The 23582-nt window shown below is 31.3% G+C and overlaps 1 protein-coding gene across 1 annotated transcript in view; it reads left to right on the forward strand.

Annotated features, from left to right (window-relative positions):
* The window catches only part of LOC149424180 (uncharacterized), a 388030-nt gene that overhangs the window by 40016 nt on the left and 324432 nt on the right, over nt 1–23582 (forward strand). The window contains exon 2 of the mRNA XM_089651345.1: nt 17686–17815. Coding sequence (XP_089507471.1) covers nt 17686–17815 — 130 coding nt within the window. The remainder of the gene's footprint in view (nt 1–17685; nt 17816–23582) is intronic.

Genomic DNA, 23582 nt, shown 5'->3' on the forward strand with positions numbered 1-23582 from the left:
TATAACAGCTTGATAAAAATAGATAAAAATAGAATAATATGTAAGCAACATTAGTATGGGGGTCGTTTTGATCATGACAATTTTATTAGCAGTAACAATATTTCTTTGCAATATTCTTACATTTTAGGCAGGTATTCTAGAATTAGCGATTTTTATATTACATTTGGGAGGAGGGTATAGCTACAGCCGACCCAGGAAACATTTATTGGATAACCAACACCACTGCCCTAGGTTACCCCAAGTTAGTGACTTAGCAGGAATTCCGGGTTTATGAGGAGATCTTCTGAGTGAGAGGTATAAATTCATAAATGCTCGTACGTCGCTCCTTAATACTAATCCCCAGATTCCTACCCACCCTTCATACCATTATCCATCCAAAAAAATCCTCTCCTTTTGTTCCGTACTAAAAACACTCCACTCAGCATCCTCAAAGATGACACAGTGTGAAGCTAATATAAAAAATGCGGACCAATGTCATTATAAAGTATTAATGAGATGCGCTCAAAACGTTGAACTTAAAAGTTTGCAAAGAGAAATTTTGAATAAATTTACTTAGGTATTTTAAAACTTAATTTGGAAAAGCATTTGTAAAACTCATTGTTTAGCAGTAAAAATACATGCATAATTTCAATCTACATAACAAGGCGAACGAAAATATAATTACAGACCTGACTGTCTTATTGTGTTGCCAAGCGGAATATTATAAATTTTTGTTGGTAAAGTTGCAGTTGAGTCTCTGAAACTTTCCCCGTTCCTTGAAGACAAATGCATTAGTATAGTAGATTCTTGAAGTTTCCTGAATTTCAGGGAAAAGACGAACTTAATGGGTTCTAGAGATTCTGCGAAGTTTACACCAGTTAACTACTACTGTACAGTTGGTTCAGTTATGTTTTGTAATTATGATTGCGTTTCCTATTTTCTGTAAGTATAGTTTATTTTATTATTTTAAGAAAAATGCATAAAAGTTATTATGGTTAAAAAACACGTAATTATATAAGTATTTAAAAAAAAATCTAGTAACATTCACCGGATACTATTCACCGCGGAAAGTTATTTTAAGAATATTAAATTAAATGTCTAAATGACGCTAAGGACTGTTTGTTTTATAATAATAGTAACAAATTAATCTAACCTAACCTGACTTAAAGCGATGCCATACGTAGTAATTCAAAAGCATGTGTTTTTGGTTTGAAAATTTGTTCTCCTAGAAATGTATCAGATGCTTTAATTAAATACTTCGAGTAGAATACATCTTGGCCTTTAAAATAATCGAGTATTTTTTAGATAAGTCTTTTTATAAGCCCAGAAAAAAATAATGTAAAGGCCTATGAAAACTGCTTTGAAGTTTAAAATCTCCTACTTACGAACCCATTTTCGGTTATGGATTTTATTTTATAATGTGGCAAATTAAATTTTTTATAAAATGATCGAAAAAAAATCAAATATTTATGCCTTAACATCCACAAAATAAAATAAAATGCACTTTTTGGCCATGTTTTTTCTTGCATAAATCAAAACAGGCGGATGGTGTTAAGCGGGAATTTAAACCTTACCGCCATCTACGTAAGTGTTGTTATTGATAGCGGCTCAATTTAAAATATTTCACAACGTAGTGCATCGCCTTAATAGAACTTTTGTTTCCATTATTTCGCTTTTGGCTATATTTTTACCAAGTGAATATTTCTGTAAAAAACACATAATTCCAAATAATTTCAAATAAATTTCCCGGCGGTGAATTTTCCCCGCGCGGTGAATATACCTGTCCTATTTCAAATGCTTTCAAATTTCTAACCTTTGAATGCATCTGTAATTTATTCACCCTTGTATTTTTCTTCTATCCTCTCCACTTATTTATCGGTCTCTTCTGTAGATTTTCTATGTTTTACCTGATGAAACTACAAATTATTTATCCATTATTTATTTGTCCACTTCAAGTGAGTAAAAAAGTACGAAGTTCGTACTAAAAAAATAATTAGAACATTGAAATAATTGCACCATATTTTTGTGTTCATTTTTAATGAATGTGGTTACTACGCCGGTCGATAAATTTTGTTTTAAGATACCCTGAAATGTATGAAAGTACCTACTGGAAGCACCTGGTATATTATTATGTTTTATAATAATGATTATTCTGAGGCTTTATCATATTTTACAGATACTTTATTTGATCAAGGTATTAAGTTTTAAAATTTTACTAAAAATTGCTACTCTTTAGGTACCTTTATATTTAAAGGAATTTCATTGAATGTTTTAAAATCATTGAACCAATCATTATATTATTATTGGAAGCCTGAAATCATCGCAACTTCCAGTAGCGTCGCCATACTTACATTTTCAACATATAAATCGGGTAACATTTTATTCTTGAACTTAAAAATAAATTACATTTTTCAGTTGTATATGCGTTAAAGGTGTTAATTTTTTTTAAATAAGCTTATTATTTTATTAGAAATCCTCCTAAATTATTGAACTTATTTGCATGAGACTGTACAAAGGAAGTAAATAAACATCGAAAAAGTTTGTGAAAATGTAAGAAAATAGTTAACCTTACATTATTTTTAAGCAAGAGATGTTCAAATCCAAGTCCCGCCGACATCAACTGTGTTCCTCTCCAACTCGTAAGTTTGTTAAAGCGCAGTTTTGATACCGTAATAAATCATCTTAAATGTGACATTGTGTGCAAACTGAAAGCGACTATGCGAGGAGACATTATGCGCATAATTCACGAAAGGGGACAATTCTATTTGTTGTCTGGATGACTTCACTTCGTTGATATGTGCCTTGGAAAATAACATCAAATCTCTTCTCTTGCAATGTATAGAAATATACCTTTGGTTTCGCTAGTAAGCAATTAAAAAGTTATTTGTGTGATTCAAATAAATGTTACCTATGAATTCTTCTCTTCTTGCAACCCAAACTAGGTATGCATAATTTTTCTTATTTCTCTATTTTATATTATAGTAATGTGTAGATTCTATGTCCGCAAACTATAAAATTCACCTGCCATAACATAGGGTCATCCTTAGCATGGAGGGTGAAATATCACAAAAAACCACATGTACTCTCTAAATCATGTATCAATAAAATTAATGTTTGTACATTTATCAGCACATACGTTGATGCGAGTTAACTCAAGATCAATAAATGAACAATTCATAGAAATGTAGGTCGCGTATTGATCAACTGTGTCATTTAAATTCTATTAATTATTTTGATTTGTATCCCAATTCCTCATGAATGACAATTAACATCAATTATAACGATCAATATCACAATACACTGATCTAGCAGCCCCATGAAAAAACAGTATTTAAAAAAAAATCAATGATTACATTATTTATCATCTTTCGGGATGTTATGCGGAAGATATTTTTAAATGAAAGATAGAGTTAATTTAGATTATGAAGTAAACAATATGGTGTAAGAAAAACGTTGGTTAATAATTTTAGAGATCATGTAGCTTACAAAACATTTTTTTCACAAGTCGAAACATCGACTTTCCCGTCTACTTTATTCGCAATGCTATTATACAAGTTTACTAATATGACTTCTTTTTTCACCCAAAAATTCTAACCTTTATTTTTAATTTTAAATATCGACGATTCTTTAATTGGCCGTGTAAATAGGCAGCCGTGAAACGATAGAGCAATCCAATACAGCCTTGGCACTCGCCTACGGAACTGCGGCCAGTTCGTGAAATATTCAAATGACTTACATTATTTTGATATAAGTCCGGCAGTGCCTATTGATTGGATAGGGCCTTTCCGAAATAAACTCTACCGGAATAATGGCGCTAAAGCCGTTTCCGTGACCGTAAATACGTCAGTCTAATGGCACTAAAAGAAAACGAGATTACGGACTGAGTTCTACGTTACCCGGCACCCTTCTGTAACCCCGATACCGCAAAGGCATTAAGAAAACTTTATTTTGTCCCCAATGTCAATGATGATAGTATAAGTATTTTCCTATTGATAAAAAAAGATTGATAGTAGGAGCTCGTTGAACAAAAAAACTTATGTGACATTTAACTAAATCTAATTAACTTAAAAATTCCAATTTAAATGAAAAATTCCAAAAGTTCGTTTATGTTTAACATCTGTTAGAGTATTACCCATACTCAACTAGCTATAACATATTCAAATAATATTATTACGTGGGTACTAAACGTTTTAATAAATTTCGCAGTTTGTTTAATTGTTCAGGGTGAGAAGTGTCACATGCAGAGATGTGCAAAATGGGTACCCAAAACCATTTGAAATGCAAAATGGAAATGGGTCAAAACTTTTCCATTTGAAAATGCAAAATGCAAAATGGTTTTTAGAAAAGCATTTCAAATGCAAAATGCAAAATACCTATTTTCAAAATGCATTAAAAATGCAAAATGGTTTCTCGTCAAACAATTAAAATAATAATAGAATTTTTAAACAATTTTGTCATTTAATAATGGACATCAATGTAGAGCAAACATATTTCATGATGGTAAATCCAAAAACACCACGACTACAGATTATGAAACCACAAAAAATTTGCGAGGGACTAATGTTGCCAATGTAAAAACATAGAAACTGCTATCTAACATTTAATATTACAGCGTCATGGCCCCATGTTCAGTATTTGAATCAGTATTTTTTGTAATGGTATCACTCAATTGCCAGGGCTCCTACCAGGGAGCAACTTGACCAAAGATATTAGAAAACTTGACAAATGTAAATTATCTCTCATATCATAGCGAGGTTGAGGACTGACTGATATTTGGGGCTTAGGAAAAAAAGATGAGTGGAGAAAGTAGGAAGAATGTTGAAAAAAGCATTTAAAATGGAAAATGCATTGAGAAAAGCATTTAAAATGCAAAATGCAAAATGGTTTTTAAAAAAGCATTTAAAATGCAAAATGGAAAATACCCATTTTGCATTTTGCATTTCCATTTGAAATGGATTTATTTGAAATAAAGCACATCTCTGGTCACATGTTACATAGTAGTCCCGAAGACATGTAGTACGCACGTCATCGACGATCGACCTCTTTCTTTTCACACGTCTTGTACGAAAACGAAAAAGATTTTAAAAGTATAACGTCACATAACACCTCTCTTTTTAACTACTATAAATTTATGTTCTTTTAACACATTTTTACCCAAAAACCGGCTTTGAAATGATTTTGAAATATTTACAAAGATCGTAATAACGTTAAAACAATTCGAAAAAATACACGTGATATGAAAAATCGAAAATATTTCAGTAAAACATACTAAAGAGGTAGATCAATTACCGCGTATTTTACTCGGCCTTGTGATAAAATCGTTAAATTATTTGATTTCCATAGCGATTAGAAATAAAAGTATATGTACTATATTCACTAGAAGTTAATGATTAACGTTCACGACAAATAATTGTGTTGAGTCAACTGCCAATGGCTGGATAAAAAATATATATAGATATAGAAGAAAAGCAATTTCAGAAATTTATCGCGAATTTTGCCGCCTAGTTTTTGTCAATATTCCTTATTGGTCCGAGAAAACATCCACAGCATCTCTCGGGTTGATTTATGGTCCGTGGAGACGTTTACACGCGTGAACACCATTCTGAAGATGAAAGTTGTTGTTCACATATAGCTGGGAAGTGTGAAATGCCTGTCGCTCTTGTAAGCAGTTAGCAAAGGGTGGAAGTTGAAAATGATAAAAGATATCTACGTAGAAATATGATGAACCCGAGAAAATAAAATATTACTACACCACGTGCTCGGTAACATCGCTTGAAATAATTATCAAATTCGTCAAAAATGAAATAATCCAAAGTACACAACTCATTTACATTACATAACCACTACTAATAATGTTATTAATAACCACAAATATCTACAATATGGCCATAAATTTCAATGTCCAATGGCCATACATTTCAATTACATGATACTTATTTATTACATTCGACCGGTCGGTGGTCGAGTTGACATCGCGTTTGGGTCACACCCAGGCGTAGTGTGTTCAATTCCTCGGCTGGTAAGTCCTCCATCACAACACAAGCAACATTGTCAGCTTACTGTGGTGGTAGTAGGAGATTTTCAAATATTGTCAGGTTATTTGTAACCCGGAAATGTTTGTCTTTCTTTAAAAAAATGAGAGAGTGGTTTTTAGACGAAAACTAATATATTCAGTTTTGCTTTCGAAATAAACAGTTTGCCTACTCGTAGTTGCTATGAATGTAGGTAAAAATGTATTCCGCTATCAGACCAAAGCTTTTTTGCTATTGTTATTAAATATACACTGAAATACATTGGATCGACGGCTCGGAGGACACAAACTTTCCACTTAAAGCATTATTTCTGATGTATTTGGCAAAACTCTAGATTTTTTATCTATTATGTTTGGGATACCGCAAGGTAGCACTCTTGGGCCACTCCCGAGTCTTAAAAAAATTTCATAAATAAAATTTAATAATAATTTAATTATTATTAAATTAAACGCAATAACAATAAATAAATAAATTAAAGCTCTTAATTTGAATCTACGTTGCCTCAATTGTTATACAAAATACTTTATTAACAATTTACTTTTGATCCGGTATTCAGACTTTTCGCTGAATGTCAAAATGTCTTCCCATTCATTTATAACAAAAAATGTCTTCTTTAAATAAACCCTATGCAGGAGGCCCTGAGAGAAATAATTTCCCTGAGGTCCTTAGTCAGTGAGTCCTAGTTTTCCCAGTCCTTGGGTTTTATAGGGAACTTACTTTCTGGGAAACGCCGAAGCTGGCAAATCATTCCACGGCCGAGCTGTTGATCACAAAAACGAGTCGTTAGTCGAAGTAACCTCCGTTGGTTTTCCAAATACAGGTTAACTTGTACCTACCCTTATCTTCGGTGATTCACACATTTACAAACATAATGCAGTGGTATATGAATAATTTATGTAAATTGTTAAGAAACCATTCAAAGTTGGTCATAATTTAGTTTTTATACAATTTAAAAAAAGGTTCAAACAGGTTATTCGATGCATAACTTATGAATAGATCAATGATAACATATATTGATTACTGTGCTTATAAATAATGTAATATTTAAATATACTGTATATTCACAAACATTTCAGTATTTGAATATTCAATTTATCAAAATGAAATTGGCTTTTGAATATTTAATCCAAAATAATTTCAGTGATTTATGCTGTAGTTATTGTGGTTGAAAATTTATAATTCAATTTCGATGCCTAAATTCGAATCAAGGGTACTACTTAAATTAAGTTTAATTTAATTGAATGATAGTGGTCAGTATCAGAGTTTTTTTATTTTTTTTTATTTATTTATTTATAATGTATTACAAAAAAACATGGTAAGTAACACATTATTCCCAATGAGTTGAGATAAAACTCATTCGGCAAATAAAAAGTATGAAACATAATGACGTCCTTTTGGCGACTGTTTTTGTCAGTTTAATGTCATTTTCAAAGTTCCTACTGTTAATGAACACAAAAAAGTTTCTCAATGAAAACAGTTTTTTCGGTTTAGATAAACGTAAGTATTAAGTGTTATTATATTATTACAGTATAGTATTTAGTATTATTTATGTAAGTGTAAGCTGTGCTCATTTCATGATCATTCGTTTCAGAGCTTACAATTATTTTGAATACAGCACATATAGATTTTTTGTGTTGTGGTAGTTGTCATTGAATAAAAAATAAGGTATTTATTATTACATTTAATTCATTTTCTACTTCGTATTTCTTCTGAGTAGAAGATAGGTACTCTCAAAATCGACTGGTGGAAGCTCACCTTCAGTCTCACAACCTACCAATTAGGGGTATTTCGGACTCTCTGGTGGTATTCACAAAAAAAAGATCTTTCTGTACATTTTTTCTCCAGTAAAAATGGAGCTAGGAAATGAATTAGAAAAAATATTAAGAGGTCGCCGCCGGTACCTATATTTAATTCACAAGATTGGATTTTTTTAAACTTTTCTCGCCCCTAGAAAAGAGGAGAGAACGGGTGAGATAAAATGAGATAAAGTCAGGATGCCGGGTAGAGTGGGGATAAAAGGCTTCAAGGGGGATCTGCCGGACTCCTAAAGCGATATATCGCTAGGAAGGCTTTTGGGGTCAACTAGAATGAGCAGGGGGGAAGCGCAAGTTACAGTCTCAATAATTAATCCGCTGTTTTTACTCTCACAAGTATAAAATACACGCCACCGAATTTTGATTTAAATCTTTTTGATTGTTTTTTTTGTGGTTCCGTGTAGCTATTATATTAACGTTACTACTCGTTGCTCGTTAGCTCTGCTGACAAACTGCTTGAGCAGTTTAGCGGGTATAAATAATAAAAATAAAAAATAAAAAAAGAGGAAACTACAACATATATATATGTTGTAGTTTTATATATATATACCAATTATATATATATATATATATATATATATATATATATATATATATATATATATATATATAATTGGTGCTATGAAATCTCCCCTTGGAGAATGTTAAGGGTTCGAAAAAAATATGGGAGAAAGAGATGGGAAAGACGTAGGTTAGGAAGAACTTGTCTGAAAACTTTAATGTTATTCCCGCACTGGAGTCTCAACTGCCCGATGCCATTAGGACTATGTCATCACCAACATGGAATATTTTGTATGAGGTTGCAAGGAAAGGAAGAAGAAGGGGAAGATGAAGATTGGGAATGTGAATATACAGCAGATCGAGTACCAAACTTGGCTAAGATTTTACTTTATTACTTTCAGTGAACGGTGATATCTCAATGGGCTTTTGTATAAAACAGAAAAAAATTACCAAAAAATTATATTTTATTTCCTCCTTCCAACAGAAAGCCAGATGAATTTTTCCAATCATTCATATCCATGTGAAATATCCCAATTATTTACTTAAATAAGAAATTACCAAACGAAAAAAAAAACAGATTTCTGTTTTCAGGGCATTTTAAAAAAGCTTTCCGCTCTAACATACAGTTCGAATATGTAAATAAATATATCAATTCAGTAAAGAATGTATATTGTTGATATATATTTTTTACTTTTTAGTTTTACTACTTTCATGCATTGTTTAGTTGACCCATATCTATGCTATCGCGGAACCTTGCTGTCAGAATAATATGATAATACTGTGATATTTTTACAGTAAATACAATTGTAGATTTTCTCCGCTATCTACTAGCATGTTGAGGCTATCAAATTAAATCCAAATTTCTACATTGGTACAGTATTATATTATCATGAAAAACTATTGTGTGAGTAGGTACGTACCTACTTCTAAACTAAACATGGAAAAGTACAATCACGTTATAATTATGGTTCCAAGATAAATCAACACATCGACAATTCAACACACCTTTAAAAAGTGATATAAAGTCATTAGAAACGATGAAAAAAAATTAAACCTAACCTTACCTAAACTAACCTACTTAACCCAGTTAATAAAGTTTTTTTTCATCACTTTCCATGACTTTATATAACTTTTGAAAGATGTGATGAATTATCATTTTGATAATTTATCCGATCACCATAATTATATTCGACTGAAGTTAGGTGCAACCCTTCTAGCCACAAAATGAAAAGCTAACAGGAGACGATAATATTTAGTGAGAAGATAGTATTTACGGAATCGTCAAACTAATTTTAAAAATATAGTTTATATTAAAGTAATCACATGTATTTTTAAAATTTTGAAGTAAAATATTAATGTTGAGTAATTTCATCTACGGTTTTCTTGGAATAAATTAGGCATATATTTTATTTTAAAGTATTAAAAAGATAATAATCAACAAAAAAATGTTTACCTCAACTTTAAACTTGGTTGTACCTTGAAGACTATTCTTTATGAAACCACTAAAAAGTAATATTCCCAGCGGCTTGAAGGATTTTACCAAAACACATTTGAACATAAATATTAAAAACACATTTTCTAATTTTACATTTAAATAATCAAGCGGTAAGGTTTGATTTTGGAAAAAATAGTTTAGTGTAGGTAAATTAAAAATATCCACATAAAACATAAGACAAAATTCATTAAATAATGGTAATTTATTTTTAACTTCCCGACTAATCCAACTTCGAATACGTTGTCTGGTACAGTTTTATTTTATTTATAAGTTTCAAAATAATATTCTTTTTCGTAATAGGGTATTTCATGACATCTTTCTTAATCCTCACTAGGGGGGTTAACAATATACACTGAAGTTAAAATTGTAATCTAAGTATCCAATTTTGTCGGCAGAAATCTAAAATAACGACGTTTTAAAAAGCGTAATAGGTACTTTTACAGATCTGAATATTAAGGTTTTTAGCATCCCAAACCCTTTTGTCGCAGTTACAGCAAAAAATCACCAATTTGTTGTGTCCTTGCTCCCGAATACGAAAATTCCACTTTTTCCCCAGAGACTTTTTTCTAAGCTCCCAAAGTCCCAACTTTCGGCGTTCGGACTAGATAAGAAAAAAATAAATCTTCAGAAATGAGAGTTGCGACATTTAAATTTATTTTGCCAACCTGTCTAATTGGTGCCATTCAAATTCTGACATTTTCTTCGAATCATCTTTTATCAAATTAGTTAGAACATCTTATTTATGTAACAAATAAATGCATTTTGTTTTAAGTTAACTAATGTTAGCATGTATATAGTGTATATATGCATAGTATGATATGTGAGACTGTAATAATCTCCGCACATACAAGAAAACCTTTTATTATTATGATTGGGTTAGTTTTTTTTTAACAATCATTAAATATAGAGCAAACAATATGGCGTTTTTCCTTAAGTTATGTGGAAATGTAAAGTCTTCATCGCCAATATTAAAAATGATATTGTGAACTGAAATTACAATTAATATTTTTATTTTTAAAAAGTTTTTATAACAATGGCTATGCTATTGGCTTTAGTCAATGTAGGTTGGTATTACCTGTCATTAAAATATCTGATTAATCGTTTCGCTTGTGCATTTTACAAGCCAATTAATATAAAAATCATATGTCGACCGAACAATTGCATGAAAGAAAGCAAACATAATGTTATTTTTATTTTGTTATATAGGTAGTTCTAATTAAAAGAGGTGCCAACAGATGTCACCGATTGCTGCATTTCTGATTTGTTTCTAAAGGTATTGCCTATTTTGACAATAACACGAACGAGTCTTCCCTTGAATGCGCATTTTTCAACTAAGTATTTTTTCTGTGCAAAATAAAGTCAACATTTTCTTAAATATTACATGTGCGTTATTTTGGGCTCTTCCTGCTTTCGACACGTTTCCTCCGATTGATTGATTTCTTGTAATAATTTTATGATTTTTAATATTATTGATATTTGTATATGAGTACGCTAGGTGGAAGCTACCTTGATTTACGTAACTTTTAATGGCGCATTGCGCTTGTTTCTTATGTTTTAGGGTATTAAAATTTAAATGATCAGTATAATAAAGTAATCTGTAAAACCGTAACGGAATTACCTTTCTTAAGACCTACGTCTTGAGAGGCACAATAACAATAGCTATAAAATGTGTCGAAGGGTGTAAAATCAATGTCGTAAATCCAAAGCCTCCCGCACTCGGCTTAAAACTTTGATGGTTCGAAGCGTCGAGATGTGTCTTCGTTCGTCACATTTGACGTTATTGACTTATTCATTTGCTGGTTTCAGAGCTAGATTAAAGGTTTAAGTCGCCAGTCAATCTTTCGTTGTTTTTTTATGGACAAGTGGATCTATTATTCTCTTTTGCGTCAAAGTGTTTTGCAAACAAGTTGAATGGGTTTATTAAAATCTACTATTAATTTTATAATGTTCTTGTATAACACTTCCATTGCTTTTCGTATTTTGAATTTTCTTATTTAATATTGAGACATACAAAATACAATTTAATTCAATATCTATTGCTCATACAAAAGTTTAATGGATGCTTCAAAGATCTATATCTATATAATGGAAAAGGTGTCATAAATTGACTTTTTAATTCCAGACAGAAAACCACTGTTTGAAATTTTAACTGTTTCAGAAAATCTTAAAAGAAGAGTGAGAAGCCTTAAATGGGTTAATATATACCTATATAATAATTTACCCCTTTACAAATTCTTTATAGTACTGTTTTTTACAATTATTGGAAATTTGATACAAAATTTTACGTTTTTATGAAACTGATTATTGATTCCTTCGAAATTGGATGACACATTTTTTTTTTATTTCAATTTCGAACAATGGTTTCCGAAAAGCTTTATACGAATATGCACGATTCGATGGCGAATGTAAAAGCAGCAATTGCTTTTCCCTAAATTCAATCAGAGAACACCTGCAATAACATGGTATTATTTTACCCGGCACATTCGCCTGATACCTCCCCATTTACTCCGCAGCACCCCCCTCCCTCCCATCTATAGGTGCTTATCGACGGGTGGCCCCACCCCCCTTCATGGTTGATGGCACAAATGGGGATCATTCCAGAAGCTCCTTCGGAAAAGGCTGTTCAGATAAGATAGGACCCGTCTGTCAAACGACTTGGGACCAATAACGCAAGAACTAAAGCACGTGTTTCGTATAATATATTAATTTGTAGTGAAGAAAACTGTATGTTACATGTTTTATACTAATTAAATCGTTTAATCAACAACTTCCGTGACAAAGCAAAAACTTCTAAGCTCTGAACGCAGAGTCAACTGGTGAAAATCATTAAAGTGTATTAGAAAAATATGGATTTTTCACATGGGGTTAGGTACCAATTGTTTGAAATGCCTTTAGCTATGTAGAAAAACTAGATTTCTTTAGTCAGAAACTTCGTGACATCACGTTCAGGAATAAGAAAATCTTTCAGGTACTTACTGAATTTCAAACTATTTTCTTGTGAAAGTACTATGAAAGCACACATAAAACACACATGAAGAAGTATACAATTCTAAAATAGAAAATTCTACTCAATTTAAATATTTAATATCAAATGTTTATACACGTATATTCATATTATTTAAAACATTTACATACTTACTCCTGATGAGGTGAACTTTGTTCATGAAACATGTAGTGGTTATATATATTAAAGTGATGTAAACAAAGTTATTTGTGTTTAAATATAATAAATAATGTCATCACAAAGTGATAAGCTTTCAGAAGAAATTTTCTTCGAAAAATTCATATTAAGGCTTTTGCATGCAAAATATAATCCATAATTTTAAAATTAAATTTTATTAATCATATTGAAATCACATGAAATAAGCTTTGAAAATCTTAGGATTTTGTATTAAGAAAATCCAGTCAATTTAAAAATATTCAAATCATAAAAACAATGTATATGTCATTCGTTATGAGTCAAATCAAGTACAACTCAACAGTGTGGGCATCAATTTATGATATTCATTCATGTGAAGAATTTATTAACTTAAGAATGAATATAACAAGGATGTGTCAATTATGATTATCAAAATTGATTCAAAGTATCCAAACGTAGAATAGTTAATGACTTAACTTGTTTATATAATCCACGAATTCAAGAAATGACAGCCCTGAACCAATAAACTTGATTTCTTTCTATACACCTCGTAAACCAACATCGAGGCAATATCAACCTTTTTTATTGTGACAACTCCAAAACGAAATCACCATTATATACTTCCGTTCACCGTATACAGAATTTCGGCAATGATTATGAAGATTTTGACATATTTAACGTATTAATCGATAAATCAAAGAAGTAGAATCTAAATCGGAAAGCAGAACTATAAACTGCCTAGATCTGCTTCGTCTTATTTTATTTATTTATTGTTACTGTTACCGATCTACTATATTTCCATCTAGCGTTGTGTAGTATTTTTTGTGGATTAATGCCAATTTAAATGTTCTTTGTGTTAAAAAATAAATAATTTCAGTCAATGAAAGTGTTAAAACCGTATTCATTAATTTTCAGTGTTCACATATTCATTGCGCAATAAAAGTAGAAATAATCCAATTTTAATGGTTATACACACAAAGTAATTATTATGAAATAATTATATTATCTAATGTTGGTAATATCATTCAAATGTCGTTATGCTGCATCCTCTGAAACATAGATCCCAAAAATCATACCCACCTAAACATCTTGGAAATTTGTCATATGAGCCATCAATACTTACCGAGATGTAATAAGCTTTTAAATTCGCGAACTTGCGAATTTACCCGCTGTATAAAATTTATGTGTGTTTTGGAAGGAAAATTTAACGAATATCCTTAAAATGGCACTTAAATTCAACATAGCTTTCAGTGGGTGACTTGCCTCATTTGGATCACTTTTAACATTCAAACATCAAATAAATCAAGTTCAAGTAAATTTGAACGGGAAGAAATGTTTAATAAAATAAAAATCAAACCAGGGGTCTGTAAACGCATTGCTACGAAGGGCACAATATATTTTATTTTTTAATTACTGTTTTACATCTCAAGACATAATAAATTGTTTTATTAAACTTGAAATATAATTTATTTTATTTTTTATTTAATATTAAAGAAACAAACAGTACTAGATTTACAGAGATTAAACAATATAGAGAAATAAGATACTTCATGTTAGGTACCTATGATATTTTTTCTTGTAATGTCTGCTAAGTGGTATGTTTATTCCTTAATTACCAGGTGACGTGTGTAGTATATAGGTGTGTGTTTAACGTGTGTAATGTATATGTGAGTGTTTGTGTGTATGTGTGTGTGTGTGTCTGTGTGTATGCGCATTGAACAGTTTAAATTATTGACATGATGCCACGTTTGAATTTAGGCAGTGAATCCGAAAAAATGTCAATGTTAGAGTTAAGACAAATACAAAATGCTTACACTCAAGAATAGAGCCGCATGTCTTCGTACTGCAGTTATGTTTGTTGATTCTAATAATGGCATAGCAATCATTCCGTTACGAATTTCGTTGGCGTAGAAAAAAATGTGGTAAATTTTTGAAAATTAATATTTTACAATAAATAATCCTTTTTTCTAGGCATCCTTTCTTATTTTTTGGATTTTCCCAAGATGAATGAATAAGAATGTTATATTTGTAATACTTCTTCAGGAAACACGAGATGTGGGAATTTCAAAATTTCAACATTCTTTATTGATATCTGATAATGTTTTTAATCTATTGCGTATTTGTAAATAAAAACAGCTTTCTAATTTCCTTGTCAATTTATAAAGGCATTTTCAAGATGAGTTCAAGATGTTTAAAACCATAAAAAACTAGTGAAGAAGTAATGTTAAGCAAATTTTTAAAGCCATTAATACAAAACTACATACAGGGTGTCGAGGGATGTACTTGACTTATTTTAATCAGTGATTACTGATATTGGAGTAATATTTTAAGTAAGAATGCAACTAAACATAAAACATTAAAAAATAGAAGGTATTGAAAAGTTAGGGTGGCGGTGAGGGATCAGGCGGTTAAATGTTTTCGTTTAAATAATATCAGGAATTACAGGTTAAAGTAAGTGAAGTACGTCCCTTGACCCCCTGTAGTACATTTTTAACGATATCTTTACCTTTAGTAAGTGAAGTACGTCCCTTAACACTCTATCGTACATTGCTAACGATATCTACACATGCTAAACAAAAGTAAGTGAAGTACGTCCCTTAACACCCTGTAGTACATTGTTAACGATATTTATACCTTTAGTAAGTGAAGTACGTCCCTTAACACCCTATTGTACATTGCTAACGATATCTACACATGCTAAACAAAAGTAAGTGAAGTACGTCCCTTAACACCCTGTAGTACATTGTTAACGATATTTATACCTTTAGTAAGTGAAGTACGTCCCTTAACACCCTATTGTACATTGCTAACGATATCTACACATGCTAAACAAAAGTAAGTAAATTACGTCCCTTAACACCCGGTAGTACATTGTTAACGATATCTATACCTTAAGAAGTGAAGTACGTCCCTTAACATCCTATAGTACATTGCTAACGATATCTACACATACCAAACAAAAGTAAGTGAAGTACGCCCCTTAACACCCTGTAGTGTGTAGAATAGAAATCTATACCTTTCGTTGCTAAACAAAAGCAATAATACTGAATTTGTATTAACACAGATAACTAATAAATATTTCGCAATCTAAACTAGGAAACAAAGTTTTCAATAATAATATCCAAACTACGAAAAACACGCATCTAACCTTCTATAAGCCCTCAATAAGCGAACCTTTTACTTGTAAAATCAAAACATTTACATGAAAAAAGGGTCAGATAGATAAACGTTACCAAATTTTGGTAATCCCAACCAAACCCAACCACTGGTCCATTGGTCTATTGGTCCATTGGTCCCGGGTTCAAAGGTCGGGAGTGCGGCCAATTATTGCGTGATTTACCCGAGAGCGGTTTCCAGGATCGTGTTTGTCTTGTAATTTCAACCAATGTTTTCCGGTGACATAACGCAGTAATCGGCCATTAATTATTCAGGGTTTCGTAATCAGAGAAGAGTAGAATTAATTCATTAAATTTCAACTAACAAATGGCTAAATTAAATAGATTTAATTATGGACCAAATAAATATTGTGTTATTATCATCCAATTTTGGGAAGATTTAATAAATACATTTAAAAAATTCTCCCATTTTGAACCGTATTGTTTGGAAAAATGTATTTATTTTATTCTTCAGTTTTCTAGTTCACTACAAAGTTTCGACGCACCTTTTGAAATTTGATCAATTCTAAAATAAAGTATTAAAAATATTTACAAATACAAGCAGTTAGGTATGAGACAAATATCTTAAATAGCTAAAACTGTGTATTGAATTAATAATTATAAGAAACAATTACAATGAAATTGAATAATTATAAGAAATACAAAAAATAAAGATAATAAACTCTAACGGAGCACTGTCCCTACAAGACGAGGGTCCTGGGTTCAAGCAAACCCTGTTAGATCACAAGGCCGGGACACTGAATCAAATCAACCACCTAACTTGTATATGAACCTACAAAAAATGTTTTGTTTTATATATTCAGTGTCCCGAATCAAATCAGTCTCCTAACTTGTATGAGAACCTTAAAAAAACGTATTTTAATTTATTTTTTTAAATCAACTAAAATATGTTAAGGTGTTTTAATAAATAAGAATAAATTGAAAAAAAAAATTATACGATAATTTTTGTAAAATTCCATACAAGTTAGGAGGCTGCTTTGAATGAGTGCTCCGGCTTTTTCATCTAGGAGGTTTTGGTTCAAGTCCTAGATACGCCCGTATTTTTTCAGATTTTTCTGTTTCAAATTACAACTATTTTCAATAATTTAACATTTCAGTGAGGTTTTACTCATTAGTTATTCCAAAAAATAAAAATAAATTATAATTAATGTTGTTTCAGAGAATTCATTTTCTATCATTTTCGCGTTGCGTGAAAGTTCAATTTAAGTTCTGTTATTATATTATTACAAGCTAGTTACTTGACAGAACTGAAATAATAACAGCACATGAAAACGACTTTCGCAGAACTTGAAAACTAACTTTGAAATTTGAAGATTTGTTCAAATTCTCTGAATCAATCCGTCCTCAATGTGTGATAAAAATATTCTATACTTTTGTTTTTATCCAGATCGAAAAATTATGTTTATATTTATGTAGATGGCATTTTATTTTAGAGTTTCTTAACGCAGTACTTTAAAGGGCTTTATCCATGGGTAATATAGTTATGCGATCAGAGTTTCCTTTGGTTCTAAAAATATAATATCCGCAGTAATTTACCTTTAATCTGCAGGTAAATATCAGCAATACCTGGATCCTGCCCGAGGAAGGCTTTCCGGTGTTTTACCGCTACTTCCGGGACCGCATTTCCTGGTACGAGGCTGATGCCGTCTGTCAGTTCCACCACGCTAATCTCGTCACAGGTAAGATTAATCACTTTAGCTGCATACCTATCATATTTTACACTGGTGAAATTGTGATATAATTCGATACAGATTTTATCACATGACATTAAAAAATACCAAAAATCTGGATAATGAAGAATGAACAATCGTGATTAACGTTCCGGTTATTATACCATGTTGCTTTTCCTCTCTCTTTATCCAACGTTTACTTTAGACAGCATTATAGCGTTCGCCATCAAGGCAGATCTCTAAATTTTAATGTAGTGTATGTTTCTACTCTTTATGTATGAAAAAGTGATATCGTAATTAATAAAGTTTTTTTTTTTGGAATAGCTTTATTGAGTAAAACCTCAAATTGTAATATTTAATTATTGAAGACAATATTAGCGATTTCTAAACGAAAATCTGAAACAAAAAAATCAGAAAAGGATACGGTCACATCTAGGACTCGAACCCAGGACCCTTGTCTTGCCGGAGCACCGCTCTACCACTGAGCTAATGGGACCCTATCCGAGCCCTAGATGTGATCGTATCCTTTTCTAATTTTTCTGTTTCAGATTTTCGTTTAGAAATCGCTAATATTGTCTTCAATAATTAAATATTACAATGTTCGAGTCCTATATGTGACCGTATCCTTATCTGATTCTTCTGTTTCAGATTTTCGTTTAGAAATGGCTAATATTGTCTTCAATAATTAAATAAATTATTTATTCTAAAATGAGGGGAAGTTTGCGTAATCCCACACATAGAATAAGGCATTTACAATAATATGAAAAATAAAATAGGTTAAGCATTAGATTGACGGGACCAACAACTTTCTCCGGTGTGCTGCTATGATAGAGTCTGGAAAAGGATATTTTTGGAGTTGTTTGTCCTCTCCCTTAAACCTGCTACCCGGACTCTTGTTAGGGCTGCAAAACCTGGTACTCGCCCTTCCGTGAGCATGTTAGAAGCACTGCAGTATCTAGGGAGGACAAACATCGTGCGGTAGGCGTTGTTATACTGCGTGCGTAGGCTTTCCATGCTGCTCTTAAAAAATAAACTATCTAATAGAAAATAGTATAGCAAATTTGGAATTTTAGGTAATTTTTTTGTTATTAATCGTTTGGTCGGGGGTCAATAACAACTGTTTAAAGTATGCGTAGAAGCGTATACCCGGCTCTAAAAGCTTTTTCAACGTTTAGATGCCAAAAAGGTGAATAAAAAATTAATAACTTTAAAAAAAACAACAATTAATAAACTCAATTTATCGGGTCGAAAAAAAAAATTCTCTGTATGATGCAGATTTACCAGTTCCCCGTACTTCGAGGTGCTGGACACCGTGGACACGCAATTATAAGACTATAACATGAATTCTGATAGTATTATAGCCTATTATAACATTCAGGCTGTAATCCTATTTTAAAATTAAATTTCGTGAAGAATTTTAGACACAATGAGTTTAATTATTCTTTATTTGTATATTTGCGTTAAAATGAGCTGGAGTCTAGATAATTTTATCGATATTTCGTTCAAGAATAACTTTTATATCAAGCTCCAATGAATTCGAATTCATTCATTCAAAATAATTTGATTCAATGATTTTATTCAAACCAGATGGTAGACTTTGAATTGCAACTGAAGTTTTTCCTAGAAGACGTCTCAATTATATTAAATCGCCTTTTTTTGATCGTGGTTTAAAATGAGTTTAAAAACAAATGTGTTTCGAGGTAACCAATTGAAACAAAAAACGTTTTTTTGGTAATGTTCTTTTGCAGAGAATTCAACATCAAGATCTTCCTTCTAAATCTTTGCTTCTTGACACATACTATTTTATCTTATATCTAGAATCTTATGAAAAAAGAGTTGAAGATATCATGGAGGATATAAATCATTACTATATTCACAATTCCCAAATGGAAACCATGAGGCCATATTCCAATGTATATAAAAAAAATTACTTTTTACGTATTTTTGAATTACACGACGTAATTACAGGACGTATTACACTGCTAGAATTATACGCGGACGAATAATTAACTAACTTAACTTAACTGGACTTGTTTTTTTTTCAAATAAGAAATTTATTTAGCTGACAAAAAACATAAATACGTTTTTAAATTGCCATCGATTTCGTACCATATTTTTTTACCGTTTTACATCACTTAATTCGGTTAAAACAGTATGAGTTGTCTTAGTGCTAAATATTACCCTCTACACATCAACCCAAAAGATGACATAGGCCTTATCAAAAACCATAAGATAATTGTTTTTGTTTTTAATTCGTAGAACTTAGTATATTTTAAAATTAAATGTAAATCAAATTTATTATTTTTACTATGAAGTTATTTAATTTTTATTAATGCGGCAGCTTTTTCGGCGTTCAAGGCCATTTCAACGTGTATACTTGCAGAATAATAACATTATTAAATATGATTTTCATTTGAAACGATGGGGCTCATGGGTTGGGTTTTTTCAGACGCTACGCAAAAAAAAACTTTGTAATATTTTATATTAATGTGACTCAACTCATGGACTCTCAGATTTAAACTCTTATTCAGACTCTGGCTTGACATTATTTTCCTAATGTAAATTTGTGTTCTATTTGTCATCGCTATTGATGTGGTGTACCATCTGACGACGAGCGTCACTCGGGCTAGCAGAAATTGGAAAGCATTTAGCGCGCGAGCGTGACTCATTTTAAAGCATGAAGTGGTTTCTGTCATTTATATTTTTAACATAGACATCCAAATTTATAGACTTGCCCAAACATAAAATCTGGGTATCATTTTGACAAGCTGGAGTCAAAGCACTTGGCTATATTTTTGGCACCAGAAAACTTCGGGAATGCTTTGAATAAACTACGACATAAGTCGTAAATTAACCGCCGAATAGCGCACGTTCAAATAACCAAACCCTGCGCAAAAAAGTAAAGTTTTCTAAAGTAAGACTGGGACTCATCTGCGCAGGATCTGAATGTTCTACGACGCTAAAAATGAGTGGTTATTTTAAAACATATTTTTTTAAATGTCGAACTAAAAATAGTTAATTTTTCTAAATAAGCACGTACTTCAGTTTACTCGATTTGGGATTTTATAGTCAAGTTATTTATAATTTGTTGGCAATTTGCGGGCCATTGTAAATAGGATCAGTAATTCGTAAGTAGATTTTTTTCTAGGACTAAACAGTGATTTAACAATGCTTTTTGCCTGTTTACTATCAGATTCATGTATTAACAAATCACGGTGACGGTAACGCCGCTTCCCCGCAATTAAGTTTGTTGATTGATCTGTCTATTAATTTTAATATTTTTTTATCATGTCGTGTAATTTAATTAATGGTAAACGGTATTAACCGTTCAATTCAATATACACAATATAGGTTAATACCCTATATTATGGTATTCACCAATATTGTGTATATTGAATAAGTTTTATAGTTAATTTGAATATTGGATTAAGTTAATTTGTATATTAAATTACGTTAAAGATTATTTTATTTTTATAAAAATTTTACTCCTCCCATAAACAGGAGCTCCTGGAGCTCACATTAGTAGATTAGTAGAATAATTGGGAAAAAACTATTTTGCATGTTGTTATAATTTGAAGTCTTGTATTATTTTGTAATAAATAACAAAATATTTAATAAAAAAACAGTATCTCCTGGAAAATTTGCTTCACGACTACGACCGTCCATTAGCTTTCATTCATCCAGGACAAGCCTTAAATCCTTTTTTTCTTTGAATCAAACAAAGCCAAAAAAGTGTCTGTGAAGCTAAGGCGCTGAACACGTGATATCCTGTGCAAATAATGAAATTCCCCACGTGAGGCCGGGGAATCCCATCATCTCCCGGCGCCTACCTCTACGTCCAGCACTGCCCACAAAATGCCCACAAGTTGCCCAAATCTTATTACTTGAGCGCGATTGGGCGGCTATCCAGCATGCCCGTTGCCCGCCCTAAGGAAGGTTGGTGCGGATTTGAAATCCTAGATGTCATTACGTTCTCTCCTTATTACGCTCGTGGGATGCGGGGGTACTTTCAGAAATAGGACCATTTTTATGGTCGTTTTTTAAAGATAGAATAGCTTCGATTTTTACCGGAGAAACATTATTGCGATATGAAATTGCTCATTCACAATACGAAAAAGGGAGAGATATTATAATTTTTCTGAAATCCCACAGCAAATGAGGATGTAATATTAATTAATTTTTCTCCCAGAGGGTTTTACATATTATATGTGTATATGTAAATTCCAACATGAAAAATATACAAAAACAGAGAAACAAAAATAAAAAAAATACAACGATCAGCTAAATCTACAGAAAAACGAGATACTTAAGAAGAGGGTTAGAATTAGTATTTTATGGTCTACAAAATTCAATAATTTAACATTAAACATATTGCACTGATTTGCAAAAAGACTTATCATCACTTCATGAATGATGCACACTAAATGATTTATATTATAATGAAAAGAAATGTGCCGTAATTTCATTCACAAAAAACATTAATAAATTCTCAAACACATATCACATTAACAATATCCCTTTACTAAACACAACTTCAATCAAAGACTTAGGCGTGACATTCGACTCGTCATTTAGCTTCAATAAACATGTAGATACAATTTCAAAAAGTGCATCACAAGTATTAGGATTAACGCTAAGAATCAAAAATTGTTTTAAAAGTACAGAATTAACTTTAACAATATATAAATCAATTGTGCGAAGTATTCTCGAATACGCATAAACAATTTAGTCTCCCAATTATGAGATTCATAATTGTAGGATTTAATCCATACAAAGGAAACTAACCCGTGTAATTGCTTATCGTGAAGGTTTATCTGGTCAATTTGGAATATATAATGACCGAATGTTGCACTATAAACTACACTCACTGACGGTCAGACGTAAACTATCTGACGTACTGCTTCTACACAAAATTATACATGCATCAGTTGATACACCAAACATTTTATCCCAAATTAACATCAAGAAAATCAACAAGGAGGATGAAAGACATTTTCTATATTAAAGCCTACCACACAAATACACGATATTTTTCCCCTGTACCGCGAACATTAAGAAATTATAACATTATACATGGCTCTAATAATGAAATAGACCTTTAATGACCAATTTAAACACTTAAAAAAAACGTATTACCTTTAATCATATTAAGCTGATATTGTGATTAAGCCCTTTATTTAAAGAAAAGCAACATTGTACCTACCTAATCAGTGTCTCATCAGTACAGGTGTGACAATAACAAATCGTTTATGAACATATTTGTATTTACCTTTTACCCATTCTTATTTGTTATTTACTTCTGCATATTTGGCTTAGTCATTTTGTTATTATTATGTATTTAAACATCCATATATGTAAATTTTAGGGCACCATGCCTGTTTTATGTTCTTAAATAAAAATAAATAAAAAATAAAATAAATATCAATAACAAAGTATTGGTATACAACATCATTTGCCTTGTTTAACACTCATATGGCAAGTATTTATTTAAATTTTTATTTATTATTGCAGGAACTCATGACAGTTGAATTAAAAAAAAATTGTATGAGGAAAAGCAATTTCCATTGTATCGCCTTTCAATTATTAAAATTAATTGTTTTTGTCGCATATCAAGTTATTGTACTCAGAATAAGACCTCAAGCTCAATTCGGTTTTAACCAAGCATTGTTGTACGGGACGTGTTCGCCTGCACAAGAAAAAACTGTAAAATATAAGCACCGGCGCACATTTACCTTTGTCCTTTGTAATGATTCAAATAAAGCACTTGAGGTATTTC

This window comes from Hesperophylax consimilis, chromosome 4 (assembly GCF_061612785.1).
Source record: "Hesperophylax consimilis isolate HC1 chromosome 4, BYU_Hcon_1.0, whole genome shotgun sequence".
Lineage (NCBI taxonomy): Eukaryota > Metazoa > Arthropoda > Insecta > Trichoptera > Limnephilidae > Hesperophylax > Hesperophylax consimilis.